This window comes from Gymnodraco acuticeps, unplaced genomic scaffold (genome assembly GCF_902827175.1).
Source record: "Gymnodraco acuticeps unplaced genomic scaffold, fGymAcu1.1, whole genome shotgun sequence".
NCBI lineage: Eukaryota > Metazoa > Chordata > Actinopteri > Perciformes > Bathydraconidae > Gymnodraco > Gymnodraco acuticeps.
This window is the reverse complement of record NW_022989974.1, coordinates 1,909,409-1,924,827: the sequence shown is the minus strand read 5'-3', so window position 1 is coordinate 1,924,827 and position 15,419 is coordinate 1,909,409. Positions and strand designations below refer to the sequence as shown.

Genomic DNA, 15,419 nt, shown 5'->3' with positions numbered 1-15,419 from the left:
CACAGATACACGCTTGTATATTTGTATATGTTTATATATGTGTGTGTATATATCAGAATCAGGTTTATTACCAGGTACTGTAGGTTTATACATACGAGGAATTTGACTTGGTGTCGTGGTGCATAAAAACAAGATTTAAAAACACAGTTAGAGAATTAGACACATATTAAAAATAAACAATATTTATAGGTGCATTCAAGTGTTCCTCGGATTTTCCCATTTCCAAAGTTAGGAAATAATTGTAACTTTGGTGTGTTCACAAACAATGAATGTGGAAACAACATATATGTTATAAAGATGTTTGTTTTGTTTTTTACAAAAATATTTCTGATTATCATCTTTAAATAACAATAGAAAATCTTCAGGATATTTGTTATTATTATTATTATTCTATGTTGTTTTGTTATTATAACTGTTCTGTTGTTCTTGTCTTTTTTATGTACAAAATATGGCACTCAATAAATACAAATAAATAAAATAAATGTTTTAATGTAGTTCACTCAAACCCATACCTGTTGCCTTGTGATTAAAATAAAAACACTTGCCATGTTGCTCATAGTCACTTATATTGTGAATGATATAATCTATATTTTGTTTCTTTCTTTTGTGTGTTTTTGTTTTTTTTCCAGGAACGTCTGTTGCTTTCAGTGTTGCCAAGGCATGTTGCCATGGAGATGAAGGCTGACATCAATGCCAAGAAGGAAGACATGATGTTTCATAAAATCTACATCCAGAAACACGACAACGTCAGGTCAGCCGGGACACTCGCCGCTTTAATGTTTCACTTAAGAATTTACATTATACACACTTTATCCATTTTGTTTTCTGTTATAGTAGGAGCAGAAGCATTTGTGTAAGATGCCTCTTTTAGTAAAATGATATGAAGTACTATAATATATAATTTCATGTCATCCTCTTAACATTAAAGCAGACCTATCATGCTCATTTCCAGGTTCATACTTGGGCTTTACCTGCTTTATTGTTTACAAAACACTTTCTCATACTGTCTGTCTCAAGACAACTGTATTTTGAACTTCATTTTAGCCCCTGCTTTAAGCTTCCTTCCTGAAGAAGTCCCACTTTGCTCCGATTGACTTGTGGGAAAAACTGAGATAAATATATCAAGCAGTTTGTGTAGATCAGGGGTGTCAAACTCAAGGCCCGGGGGCCAAATCCGGCCCGCGACTTCATTTTATGTGGCCCCACAAGAGCTTGCAAAAAATATGATATGTTTATTATACGGTTACATGCTACTTTACAGAGGCACGTTGCCCATAAACTCCATGTCCCACAATGCATCTCAAATTTGACTTTTTTCTCAGAATGTGGCTTTTCTTTTTAAATTATTTTGTGACATTCTCACTGAAGAGACTTGCAATTATTTGCCCTAGACTTCTGCTTTCAGACATAGTTAATTATGAAGGTATTACCCTATCCGATAATAATCCAATGCAGAGCCAATAATGTAATACATTATTTTATATATGTTAAATATTTATATATGTATTTTTATATAGTCTTAAAGTTACAACCGGCCCTTTGAGTGCAACCATAATCCGAATGTGGCCCGCAATGAAATTGAGTTTGACACCCCTGGTGTGCATAGTAGGATTGGGGGTGGTATATTCTCATGAGCCTGCATGTGACATGGAGAGGAAGGGGATCTAAATCTGAATGGTTTGATCAATCTCAATTTTACTGACCAAAGGAGCCCAAAAAACCTCAATGGGTTATTTTATTTCAATTTGCGGGCTAGTAGGCACTCCGAATGCTAAAATGTTTCAATCAAAAGGATGTGTTTTTGATCATATGTCTCCCTTTAAAATACATGTTACAATTTCTACCTATACAATTCAACACAGAACAAATCCTTTCCCTTAATCTTTCTAAGTCAGACTCACAGCACGTTTTTTCCACTGAAACACACACACGCATATAGGCGTGCGCATGCAGTCATCAGAGGGTAGAGTGGTTTGGCAGAGTGGAGGCTAATTAACACTAGTGAGGGAATACTTAATCACCAGCAGCCAAGATAAGATAATCCCCAAAGATGGAGAGCTTCAGCACACATTCAATTACAGCACTGAGCAAACACTGCACATAGTCTCTCTGTCCCTCTCTCACAGACACACGCACACACACACACACACACACACATACACGCACACATGTACGCACGCACGCACACACTGGCACAGATCTCCTTCAGAAGAGTTTAAGGTCAAACTTCTCTCTCAAGGTCAGCAGCTCTGATTGCAACTAACTGTATTATAGTTCTGTTTTCTGCTGCGTAGGGATGGAAATATAATCAGGTTCCCGAAAAACTGCACAATTGCTAAACTAGAGACGCACTGATAATGATATCGGATAACAGGCCAAACCTGACTCAAACAGCTGGAGGATCTAATCAATTAGATTATGTTTATGTAATAAATGATGTATTATAATCCCTCTCTACGTCTGGGTTACTTTCTTGTTGATTCCTGTTAATTGTAAATCTTTTTTACCAAGCATCACCTGTGCAAGTAAAAACATTTATAAAAAATGATTTGTACCAGTTGCCATAAAATATCTTAATCAGTAGGGACAGAGACATTTTGAAGCCAGTTTGCAACTTTAGCACAGTCATTTAAATCTGCTTTATTGTGTATGTTCTTCTATGTAAATGTGTCATGTTTGGATGTGATATAATGTGTTTTGATGAACCTTTTGAATGGCTGATTTTGCACTTGCAAACTGTAGACACATTACTGCATTTTTCATGCAAAGAGTACACAAAGTATTTTCTCTTCTAGTCTATTGAAATATTGACTGTGTGTTTATTCTCTTTCCACCTCTTTCATGTTTCCCTCAGTATTCTGTTTGCAGACATCGAGGGTTTCACCAGCCTCGCCTCCCAGTGCACGGCTCAGGAACTGGTCATGACACTCAATGAACTCTTTGCCCGTTTCGACAAGCTGGCATCGGTGAGTTGTGGGGCGTACTGGCCCTTTAAAAGACAGATATGACAGTTTACCAAAAATTCCAACTATTGCTTTGTTTTGACCCTCCGATACGTTTATTGTCACCTGTCAATCTAAATTGTTTCTATATCTTGTATGTCTCCCCTTTTCTCTACTTCTCAGGAGAATCACTGTCTACGTATTAAAATTTTGGGAGATTGTTACTACTGTGTGTCGGGGCTGCCTGAGCCCCGGGCGGATCACGCTCACTGCTGTGTGGAGATGGGTGTCGACATGATTGAGGCGATCTCGTGAGTAGAAACAGTGTTTGAATAAGTGTGTTTGTTTTGAAGTTGGTTTGTTTGATGTCCTTTGCAAAGTTTTGATCCTGGAAGAGACTCTGATCAGCTGTGTGTCTGCAGGCTGGTGCGTGAGGTGACGGGAGTAAACGTCAACATGCGTGTGGGGATTCACAGCGGGCGTGTGCACTGCGGTGTGCTGGGACTCAGGAAGTGGCAGTTTGACGTGTGGTCGAATGACGTCACGCTGGCCAATCACATGGAGGCAGGAGGCAAAGCAGGGTGAGGGAGATAAACACACAGTTTTCATAATAAAAGGACATTTTCACCACATTAAATTTATGATGTTTAATTATTGTATTACTTGTATATGTGTGTATGTAAATACATATATTTCTTTTTCCAGTGTTTTTTTTTCATTTTAAAAAAACCCTTTTTTCCTTTATGTTGAAGGGATATCTGTTGCATAAACCTGCTTAAAAATATAAATTGCATTTGATTATTTTATGTATATTATTTCTTATAATGTCCCTGAACTATGTTATGGTAATTCTGCACAGTATGGTCTTGCATTACCAAGTTATTTATATTCTAATAAAGAAATATATCCTTAAACCATTTGCACACTCAAACATAGACCCACAGCACACACGCACGTTTAACCTAAAGTTCCTTGTCTCGATGTAGGCGGATCCACATCACTAAAGCCACGCTGCAGTATCTGAACGCAGACTATGAGGTGGAGCCAGGCTTTGGAGGTGAGAGGAACGCGTATCTGAAGGAGAACAGCATCGAGACCTTCCTGGTTCTCGGCTGCAGCCAGAAACGGGTCAGTGCACAAAAACAAACACAGCTCAGTGAAACTGTAACACCACAGGAATCTTCACGTGGATTTAGGCACTTATTGTCATTGACTGTGTTGAATGGGAACAGTTGGTGGAGCCTTCATGTTCTTCCCTCTGAGCAGAAGGAGGAGAAGGCGGTGATGGCGAAGATGCAGCGGACGAGAGCCAACTCTAACGAGGGTCTGCTGCCCCGCTGGGTCCCCGACAGAACCTTCTCCAGGACCAAAGACTCCAAAGTCTTCAGACAAATGGTGAGAATTAAAACCAACACACACTCCTTCATGGAGCCGGCTGCTGCTTCTCTCTGAGAGTCTTACGTTGTGTCTGTTCTCTTTCTCAGGGGATTGATGAGAGCTCCAGTAAAGACAAGTGAGTGCTGATGCTTACACACAGGGCTGGGGAGGTTACAATGCTTAGAAGGTTATTCCAATACACTGAATCACCTGTTGTAATTAAATGTTTCACAATCAAGTATGACAGGGGTGTCAAACTCAAATACACAGTGGGCCAACATTTAAAAATCGGTACTAGTCGAGGGCCGGACTGGTTCAATGTTTATTGCAAAACTTATTTAAATGAACTTATTGCACATATTAAACCTGGAACTAACAAAGCTTAAATTATTGCTTATAAAAACAACATTAAACATTAAATAATTAGTTGCATTCATTTCTTATGGCTCTATCTGCAGCTTTTCCAGAGTCATTTCTTATGATTACATTTTTCCACAGGCCAACAACAGCTTCAAAAAAACAATTTCCTTCCAAAGAACAAACCAAACATGCCCTGTTGTCTCAAGAACAAAAGTGCAGAAGGAAACATCCATTAAAATCAGTTTGCTGCTCTGTGATGCTAGTTCAAGCAGATACTTGGCATCTCATCTTGGGGGCAAGTTCATCAATGTTTGGGCTCAGGCTCTGAGCTGAGGAAACCCTCAGGGTTGAGTGAAGGTGTGCGTGCAATATACCGGCGGGCCAGATCTAATAGTAATTAGAAACTATCCTGCGGGCCGAAATGAAATCCACCAAGGGCCTGATTTGATTTTGACACATGTGAAGTATGACATTATTTAAGTGTTGTAACTATTAAGTCATTTATTTACTTTTAAATAATTGAAAACTGTACACAGATCCTTTTTATTTCTTTCTAATGACCTTTGTCTGTTCTATGCATTACATGACTCCTGCTGCTTACACATATGAATACTGCGGCAGAGCTCCACTGGATTTCTTTAACAACATGTCTCTCTCTGCAGCCGTGGTGTTCAGGAGGCGATGAACCCGGAGGACGAGGTGGATGAGTTTCTGGGTCGAGCCATTGACGCTCGCAGCATTGATCAGCTGAGAAAAGATCACGTTAAGAAGTTCCTGCTCACCTTCCAGACGTCCAGCCTGGAGAAGAAGGTTCAAACTAATTGCCTTAATAATAATAATCATAATCATCTGTTCTTCTTCAACTTAAGTATAATTCATCTATAGAGGAGGCTGTGACCTATATCTGACTCTCTTGCAGTATTCCAAGAAGGTGGACGATCGTTTTGGAGGCTATGTTGCCTGTTCTCTACTAGTATTCTGCTTCATATCCTTCATACAGATCGTCATCTTTCCACAGTGAGTACTTTAATGTTTCCATACTGTATATCTTCCAGTATGTACTGTATGTATTAGGGTTGCTTTCACACCTGTTGTTAGTTTCATTCGGTCTGGAATGATATGTTCGCTCATGTTTATGTAAAATTATAATGATAGAGAGGCGAAGTCCCGCCCATCTACTTCCGACCCATGGGACCTTATTTCGGAAAAAGTAGGTATTGAAGTCAATGGGGAGAGAAAGATTATCTTTCGATCCCGTTTGAATTGTGCCACGAATTACACATATGATGTTTGTCAATCTTAAAAAATGATTTCCATGTCAAAAAAGTCACAGTTTGTCGTAAAACTGTTGAAGTATAAAACTGAAAAATATGCAACTAGAAAGACTACAAATCCCAGAATCCCGGTCCTGTATGCTGGCTCTTACGGAACCGACTAACTCCCCTTTTGTGTATGTACAGCTCTCAACATGCCCAGACTTGTAGAGATTTTCACCTCTTTTAATATTTTTCGCCTCATTCTGAAAGAAAGAAGTGAAATGCGCCAACGGGACGGCCGTCTTGGTGTTGGTGCGAGACGGGAGTTGTAGTTCATTGAGCGGTTTCACACCAAGAAAAGTGTTACTTCACAGTTTTACGGCACATTTAAAAAAATGTGACTTGCAAAATTATCTTTTAAATTGACAAACATCATATGTGTAATTCGTTGCACAATTCAAACGGGATCGAAGGGTAATCTTTCTCTCTCCATTGACTTCAATACATCATTTTTCCAAAATAAGGTCCCATGGAGGTCCCCGGAAAGGGAGGGACTTCGCCACTCTATTATGTATTTCTCAATGATGTCCAGAGGAGACATCAAGTAAATCTTAGTGTAATTGTGTAAGCTCTATATATATACTGTATATACACAGTTCATTCCTTATATAGAAAACTTCCAACATGAAAACATTTCACAATGTAATAATGATGAATACATTTAATTTGAATTCATGCTAAAGTAATACGTTATATAGTCGCCAACACAGTCAAGTGTTTGAAGAGTTTAACTGACATGTTTGACTCTGAACAGGTTGGATTTGGTGTCCTAAATATTTATCTATAAATGTTTGTTATCTTTCCTGCAGCACCCCGGTCATGCTGGGAATCTACATCAGTATCTTCGTCATACTCGCCAACATCCTTTTCATCTGTGCCATATATTCGTGCATCAAGGTAGCCGAGCTTCCAAAAAACACAGATATCTTCATATGAATCATTCACTGTTTGATGTGTAACTCGTTTTATGTTTCCTTTGCCCCTTCTTGTGTAGCTCTTTCCAGCTGCAATGCAGACTGTTTCAAAGAAGATAGTTGAGTCTCGCACCAACAGCACCCTGGTGGGAGTATTCACCATTATCCTCGTGTTCATCTCTGCCTTTGTTAATATGGTAAGATTAAAGAGACGGCATGTGAGGGCTGTTCAAAATACCACAAAGCTACATACTAATACATACTGAACGTTTATTTTAAAATGATGGATGCCGTTCCCAAATGCAATGGTTCAATCCACATTTTTCAGAATCAAGCAACTAATAAGTTACATTCATACAACCCCATTTACAAAAAACAAACTTAATATTCTCAATTGCTTAGGGTAATGATGTCATAAAATATAACAACCAACATTCAAAGTTTAATTTCAAAACCTCAATAGAAGCTACGAATGTGAAAAAACAGACAGTCCTACAGCATCCTGTATCCACACGCCTCTGGTACTTCCAGTATGGCAACATTTTTCTTGTGCTCTCCTGCAAACCCAGATCTCTTCCAGGCGCTTTTCAAATCACCATAAAGATAACCAAATGACTTCTTGTTGCTAGAATTTCACAATGCTAATATATGGTAAGAAAAACGTTCCAAAACTTTAGTAACAGGGAGAAAAGGCACCGGTGGATCCAGCAAAGTCTAATGTGTGTGTGTGTGTGTGTGTGTGTGTGTGTGTGTGTGTGTGTGTGTGTGTGGCTTCCCTGCAGTTTGCCTGTGACACCAGGAGCTTGGCACAATGCGTCGCCGAGAAGCTGAACACCTCCGCGGCGCTGGTGACGCCCTGTTTGATCCGCAGCTTGAATGTGTCCATTGAAGGGGGTCTGGAGATCTGTCCAAGCGAAGGCCCCTCCTGCCCCTTCCCTGAGGTGAGACCATTGTTGTTCCTCCTCCTCACTGTTTGTGTGTTCACTATGCCACTGTCTGAAATGTCACATTTGCATTTTTTTTAGATCTGTTGTTGATAACGTCTCTTTGTGATGCTGCTCTCAGTATTTTAGCTACAGCGTGCTGCTGACGCTGCTGGCCTGCTCGGTGTTCCTGCAGATCAGCAGCATCGGGAAGCTCGCCCTCATGCTGCTCATCCAGCTCACCTTCCTGCTGCTGGTGGAGTGGCCACAGGTCGCTCTGTTCGACAACGCAGACCTCTTCGTCACCTCCAATGCCATGTAAGTAACATGGCATTTCTTTTCGGCTCTTGAAAGTAAAGCGGGTTATTAAACATCAAGACTTAATGAAAGTTGCCTTTAAATACTTGGTCAGTCTTTTCACTTTTTCCTCTTGATCTGAATCAGTAAACATTCACATTTCAATAATTTGTTTTATTATGCTTTTGAATCCAAAATGAAATAATTCGAGGCCGATTCCTTAAGATGTCAATGTTTTTAAATGTAAGTTGACACAAAACTGGTCTTTTAAAATCTTTTGTTTAAGAGATTCTCAGTAGCAATTAGATCTCCAATTGAAAAAATGCTAGTGTCTAAAAAAATATAGATTTTTTCAATCAGTATTGAAAACTGAGGTATCTGATTGGCACCAACATACAATGTTTTGAAACAATATGATTATTTGTTCCTTGTTTCTTGCCATGAGTGAAAGCACACATGACTTTGAATCACATTATATTTATTTGAGTTATATGTAATTGTTGTATATTTTATTATTTGATCTAATGTATTTGTTTTCCTTTTCAGTGATTTAAATCAAACTAGTGCTCAATGGTAAGACTTTTTATTTGTATTAAGACTCTATATATAATATCACAAGGATTATTATGTAATGACCAGCATGTTGGTTTTTTTGTATTTGCACTTTTAGGTCCAGTTTCAATGAAACTACAAATCAGTGGTAAGAATACATTAAGTGTCACTTTGTAAGGTTTTTAATCTCTAATTTCAAAGATTGTTCTGCATTAATGTGACGCTGTGTCTGTCACTTTGCAGCCCATTCGTTGTGACCAAAGTGTCCCTGAGGGTCATGACTCCAGTGATCCTCACAGTCTTCGTCCTGGCGCTGTACCTGCACTCCCAGCAGGTCGAATCCACCGCACGCCTCGACTTCCTGTGGAAACTACAGGTATGTGCAGCGTCCACTAGAGGGCGCCATCTCACCATGTGAACTGCAAACACATTGGCTTCACATTTCTGCTGATAAAAGTGATCGAGCTGTATTAGTTTATGAATGTCTTCTTATAGAATATCTTTGTGTACACCTGACCCTACCTGACATTTTAATATATATCATTTGTTAATCAAACTTGTATGCTACTGTAAAAGCTATAAGAATTGTAAACAGACAGTGAGCATATATTTTCTAAATTCACATACTGTACTTTTTTGGACTTTAAGAGTAAGGCTGAAAAAGAATTTGCATGTTGCAAAAAAAACTTAAATTAGTACAGTAAATGTGTCATAGAAACACATATACATTTAGGGGGGATTTCTAGGTATATATACTATACATATACTGAATTTAGTTATTTAATGAGCATTGTTTGAAATAATTAACAATCTAAGGCTTCAGTCCACCTCAGTATAAACTATTGTTTTTTTATACATTATAACAACTGAATAAAACTATAGATATATGAACTAAAACTCTCCTCTTCACTCCCAGGCCACAGAGGAGAAGGAGGAGATGGAGGAACTGCAAGCCTACAATCGACGCCTCCTCCATAATATTCTGCCCAAGGACGTAGCCGCTCACTTTTTGACGCGCGAGCGGCGTAACGACGAGCTCTTCTACCAGTCCTGTGAGTGTGTGGCCGTCATGTTCGCCTCCATCAGCAACTTCTCTGAGTTCTACGTGGAGCTGGAGGCCAACAACGAGGGGGTAGAGTGTCTCCGGCTGCTCAACGAGATCATCGCTGACTTTGATGAGGTATGCACATTTTGGTATACAGGTAAAGTTTATTGAGGCACGTTTTAAAGCTCAGTGTGAACATTCACCCCTAAATATAAAATACAGGAATGAGACGTTTTGGCTTAATTTGAAAGCTAATTAAAACATGTAATAATGATTGTGTTGCACAATGTGACCACTCTCTGTTCTCAGATCATCAGTGAAGACAAGTACAGGCAGCTAGAGAAAATCAAGACCATCGGTTCCACCTACATGGCGGCCTCCGGTCTCAACGACTCCACCTATGACAAGGAGGGCCGATCACACATTATTGCACTGGCCGACTACGCCATGAGACTGAGGGAGCAGATGAAGTACATCAACGAGCATTCATTCAACAACTTCCAGATGAAGATAGGTGCGCGAGATTCGAATGTTTTGAAACCGCATTCATTCAGTTTTTCTACTGTGATCAACAGGTAACAGTAGCTGCTTTGTCTTCCAGGTCTGAACATTGGGCCGGTGGTGGCGGGGGTTATTGGTGCGCGGAAGCCTCAATATGATATTTGGGGAAACACAGTCAATGTGGCCAGCCGTATGGACAGCACAGGTGTACCTGACTGCATACAGGTAGGTGTCTTTTTGCAACTATTAAAATGTAGTCCACATATATTAACATTTTCTAGCAACCAGTGTTAAAAACCTTCAGTCAGACCCTGGATTCTTGATAATTTGTAAGATTGAAGATAACCCCAAATGACTCCCGTAGAAATGTCTATAGTACACACAGTGTATGTAAGTCGCTTTGGGCAAAACGTTTTAAAAGGTTTCTTATACATCTATGTTTTCCGTTGCTCTCAGGTGACTACAGACCTCTACCAGGTGCTTGCAAACAAAGGGTACGTGCTGGAGTATCGCGGGGTGGTAAAGGTCAAAGGTAAAGGGGAAATGGCGACCTACTTCCTGAACGAAGGGCCGCCCAACAGTTAGCAGCCGGGGCAGCAGCAGATGTCGGGATGTCCCCGCTGCGAGGACACAGCCCCACTGAGCGAGGACTCACTAGAGACGCTATCACTTGAATCCCAAGTAAAGAGGAAAACAAACTCTAAAGACATCAAATGGAAAGTGTTCTTGATGAGAAGAAGATGTTCTCGTTTAGCAGCCATTTTGGCTCCAAACATGATGAAGGACGCGTGTCTTTCTCATGTCTAGCCTCTCTCTCAGGCTTCTTGAAAGATGCAAAGTCTGTTTATTTAAAACAACGCCTTTTAGCCTGTGTCAAAGAAGATTAACGCTGTACATAAGGCTACTTTTTATTTTACTTTGAGTTTTGTTTTTCTGATTTTTATTTTTATTTCACATGACCTATGAAGAACAGGTACTCATTTTCTGTTTCCGGATTAATTATTTATTTTAATCTCGATGTTTTGCGCAAAAAGGTCCTTTATAAAAAAGTGTGAATACATACGTGCACAAATATCCAGTTTATTACACGTTTATAAGTGTGTATGTACATGCATATTTGTGTGTGTATGAATATATGTATAAACCGAGGAGAAATATATTGACCAAAGACTAAAGTATTCACTAAAAGCAAGGCAAGACATGTTTGATATGTTCTCGCAAAAGTCAGCAATGATCACCGCCTCTGTTTTTTAGGCAGAAGGCCTGAACCCTGTCTTTTTGGCAGCGCAGGCTGCTACATTGTTTTCATAAAATATATCAAATGTATTTATTTTGTCTGTCATTCAGGCAGCGGAGAGCTCTAAATTATAATGTTGCCCTCAACCTCTCAACAAAATGACTAAAGACGACTAAGGATGTGAGTAGAAGGTGATATCTGAAATCTATATTTTAAAAGTAGGATCCTCCTCATCCTCATTTCATGTCGGATTGCTTTCTTAGAGCTTGAGAGCCAGTGTGCCGCTGGTTTCAGCCGTTACAGTATATATTGTCATCGACTGCTCCTTCCCTTTCAGAAAAGTATTTTTTTGGTGCAAATGGAAATGAAGGAATTTAGATCCAGAGCCATCAGAGGGGGAAACCTCAGATTTCAACGCAGTTGTACCACACAGCCTGATTCTTCCATGAAGAAGAAATAAATGAAGGAAAGAAATATATATTGATTTTGACTGAATACTGTGCTTTGTAATCCTGAAGGGGCATAACTAATTTCACTGTGAGGTTTTTACGATACGACAAAAACTGCTTTCTTGCCAAACATAACTGCTTTGAAGCATGTCTGATTGTGGTATCTTGTTTTCATTTTGGTTTGTTTTAGCGTAGGGTATTTTGTATCACTTCTGTATCCATCATTTGTATATTCTTAATATTATTATTATTATTATGATGATTATTATTATGCTTATAATGATGATTCCATTCCAATGAAAAGGATCAAAGACCAGCACGCTTTCTTGTAAAATGCCAGTTGTAAAAGCTCAAGCTCACTGGTACCAACTGATCAACTGCAGCCAATGAATCCTGCTGTTCAACCCTACATGCACAATACAGTATTTCATGTATAGTAAGTAATAACCATTAGCTGCCTTTGCAGCAGAACCAGAGGGGTGTATGCTCACATAAGCATAGCAGTAAACACACACATATACAGATGATTCACTGTGCTTTTTTAATTTATTTATGCCACTACTGCAGTATTGTAAATCTCAGTCAGGCTTTAGGTGACCTCTCCCTCCCACACATTCACTTCTCAGTAACATAGGATATCACTGGTGGTAGACTGAAGAAGACAGCAGAATTAATAAACCTAACCACATATTTCTGTATCCTGCCCACAATCAGTAGAAGTACTAATAGCTGAGTTTGATTGCCTTAAGTTAATATAAAACAAATCATAGAATAACTCTGACAGGGAACAGTGCCTGCCTGGACTGCTGATGATTGGACGAGAGATGGATAAAGGGCTTTAAACTCGATCTTGGTTTCTCCAGCTTCAACTTTTTGTAATTGGGAGAATCGGACCTGATTTAGCTCTTCCGCCACACTCAACACTGGCAACCAACAGTTGATCATGTTTGTACCAAAGCCAGCTCACGCAGCCTCGTGCTCTGTCCCCTCCTGAGCGATGATATGTGGCCTCGGGGCGTGGTGGGAGCACCAGAGGACAAAATGTAATGGAGATCACCAACTATGAAGTGAACTGTGACCAATGAAGAGTGAGTCATATAAGCAGAGTTTATCCAACGGACATGAGTTTTAAAATGTGCATTGTATGTATTCTATTTCTATTGGCTGTCCATAGACTTGTGTTGATTGTTAACTCTTGGGATGTTTTTGGGGGGAACAGGAGGGGAGGAAGGTTGTCCCCCATACTACTGAAACACTGTTTTTGCTCAGGCCTGATGAATCCTTCCGTATGTTTTTATTTGTATTTTCCCTCAGTTGGAGGAGCTGAAAGGGGAGTGTTTTCTGCAAAACTGAAGGACATGAGGAGTTGAGGACTATGACAAAGAGAAAAAATAACATTTCCCCTTGAAGAAAAAAAATTAAAAAAGATCAATGGCTGTTTTGCGTCTTCGTATATTTACTTATATTGTTAGATGGGCTTCAGTGCAAATATCTATTACCTGTGACCCTTTAGAATCATGTATGTTTACGGCACTAAAAAGGGGTTAACTTGTCAATATAAAAAAACGTAACCACAGGCAGATCCTTCTACATTTGGAAAGCTGTGCTGGCTTCTAAAATTACATTTTAAATATTCACTTTCTAATGAACCTATAACTGGAAACAACATCCCGGCTTTGGATGCGTTTACTGTGTTGGCATTAATCACAACGGCTATACACGTACATAACGCTTTAGTTATCAGATTCAGAATCAGCACCATTATAACTAATACTATACAGCTGTTCTGCAACAAGGATGTGGTTGTTGACAGAAAACAAAAAAAGATGGTGACTTACTTTTAAGTTGATGTTTTAATGTGAAATTAACAGACTAAGAATACTTGAGGCTTTTTTGCAGAAGGACCACGCAAGGAAACTGTCCTGGAGAGCAAACCAATATTACCCATCTGCAGGATCAACCTTTAACTCATGGTAAGTAACAGCTTTTAATTCTGACACGCCAATCTGCCACTTTTGTAGAACTGAATTAAGTCCAATAGGAATTGTTTTAGACATTATTGGTTTGAGACCGTAGGTAAAGAACTCCCCATGGCCCGGTTACTAAACTCTGCTTTAACAATTCAATACAATTATCTTCCAAAATTAGGAGTAGTTATTTTAATGTCCTCTAGAGGGAGGTACAGTCTCTCTTTATGAATCACTCCAGTAGTGCATTTTGAATTCTAAGATAATGAAAACACAACTGTATTAAGTTCCAGGCAATTATACACTAATGAAAAACCTATAAGGAAATAATATCCCAACTGTACCAATACATGATCCTTAACCCCACACACTGCTCCTTCACGTGAATATATATCTGTAGATGTACATCTTCTTTTGTAAAGGTTGTGAGCTTAAAAGCTTGTAAAGTATTTTCACATCTTGTGTAAAAAAAACAGGCACGATTAAAATAGATTTAAAAAAAAGAATAACTTGAGTTAAAGAATCTAAATGAGCCATGAAAAATCTCAAAAAGATGCTCTGTTTTCAATTTAATCTCCGAAATGAACCCCAAAGCTGATGCTGCCTCTGTTGCTTAATAACTGAAGATAAGGCTGTCAGAAAATGATGAACTCCCGGTCTTTTGTTGACATTTCGTTAACAAACCTGCGAAAGCAATAAATGGATTATAATCACAGCTTCTATAGAACGTTATTGAATTCTTTAGATCTATAAATGATACCTACTTTGTCATCTCACTGTTCTTTCTGGGAAAGGATTTGACTTTGGTCCATTGTGCACGAGGGTTTGACACCATCCATCCATACTGCTGGCTCTCCGTCATCGGGCTTATGTACAGCTGGTTAGGTGCTGGGGAGAAAAGACAGACACATTTTTCACAAAGAATACAGCTGTGATTCAGACCCCTAATCTGCATGCTCTCTATGTCTACTACTCACATCTGGGTGTTTTAATCTTTTTGACCATCTCTCTGTGTCGCTCATAGCTCCCATGGTGTATGTCAGTGCTGAAGGGGAGAGGCTGGTGGGAAACGCTGCATGTGTCTTTGCATGTGAGGGGTCTCGGTGGTTCTTGAAGAGATGGAGGTGGTCCATCTGTAAATAGAAATGTTATTATAGAATAGAAGATATGTATAATACTAATCCTGCAGCTGCTTTTCAAAAGAAATAAGGATATAGTTGAATGTATGTGTATTGTTTACCATATATTGCTTAAATAAAGCATACTATATATTATACAGCATCATTCAAGGCTCCTCAAACAGATGCATTCAAGCTCAAAGTCCTTGTATTTGATTTGGCAACACTAAAAATACTCTATTAAAGTCCTGACATTGAAAATATTTCTTGAGTATGAAAGTAAAATCAGGAAAATGTACAAGTAGTGTTAAACATTTATAATTATCAATGGAGAAACTGCAACTACGCACTAAAAAACTGATTAAAATACTTTGAAAGAGAAACAGAAAATCTTCACAATTGTGAAGCTACATGAAAATAA

The 15,419-nt window shown here is 39.0% G+C and overlaps 1 protein-coding gene across 1 annotated transcript in view; it reads left to right on the top strand.

Annotated features, from left to right (window-relative positions):
- The window catches only part of LOC117542997 (adenylate cyclase type 6-like), a 52,954-nt gene extending 39,604 nt beyond the window's left edge, over positions 1-13,350 (top strand). Inside the window, exons 6-25 of the mRNA XM_034210940.1 lie at positions 630-751; positions 2,855-2,966; positions 3,126-3,253; positions 3,365-3,523; positions 3,929-4,070; positions 4,209-4,337; positions 4,427-4,455; positions 5,342-5,489; positions 5,599-5,696; positions 6,805-6,892; positions 6,990-7,106; positions 7,692-7,850; positions 7,975-8,150; positions 8,676-8,702; positions 8,800-8,829; positions 8,925-9,057; positions 9,598-9,861; positions 10,036-10,240; positions 10,328-10,452; positions 10,684-13,350. Coding sequence (XP_034066831.1) covers positions 630-751; positions 2,855-2,966; positions 3,126-3,253; positions 3,365-3,523; positions 3,929-4,070; positions 4,209-4,337; positions 4,427-4,455; positions 5,342-5,489; positions 5,599-5,696; positions 6,805-6,892; positions 6,990-7,106; positions 7,692-7,850; positions 7,975-8,150; positions 8,676-8,702; positions 8,800-8,829; positions 8,925-9,057; positions 9,598-9,861; positions 10,036-10,240; positions 10,328-10,452; positions 10,684-10,812 — 2,520 coding nt within the window. The 3' untranslated portion in view covers positions 10,813-13,350. The remainder of the gene's footprint in view (positions 1-629; positions 752-2,854; positions 2,967-3,125; positions 3,254-3,364; positions 3,524-3,928; positions 4,071-4,208; positions 4,338-4,426; positions 4,456-5,341; positions 5,490-5,598; positions 5,697-6,804; positions 6,893-6,989; positions 7,107-7,691; positions 7,851-7,974; positions 8,151-8,675; positions 8,703-8,799; positions 8,830-8,924; positions 9,058-9,597; positions 9,862-10,035; positions 10,241-10,327; positions 10,453-10,683) is intronic.
- Positions 13,351-15,419: the final 2,069 nt, after the last annotated feature.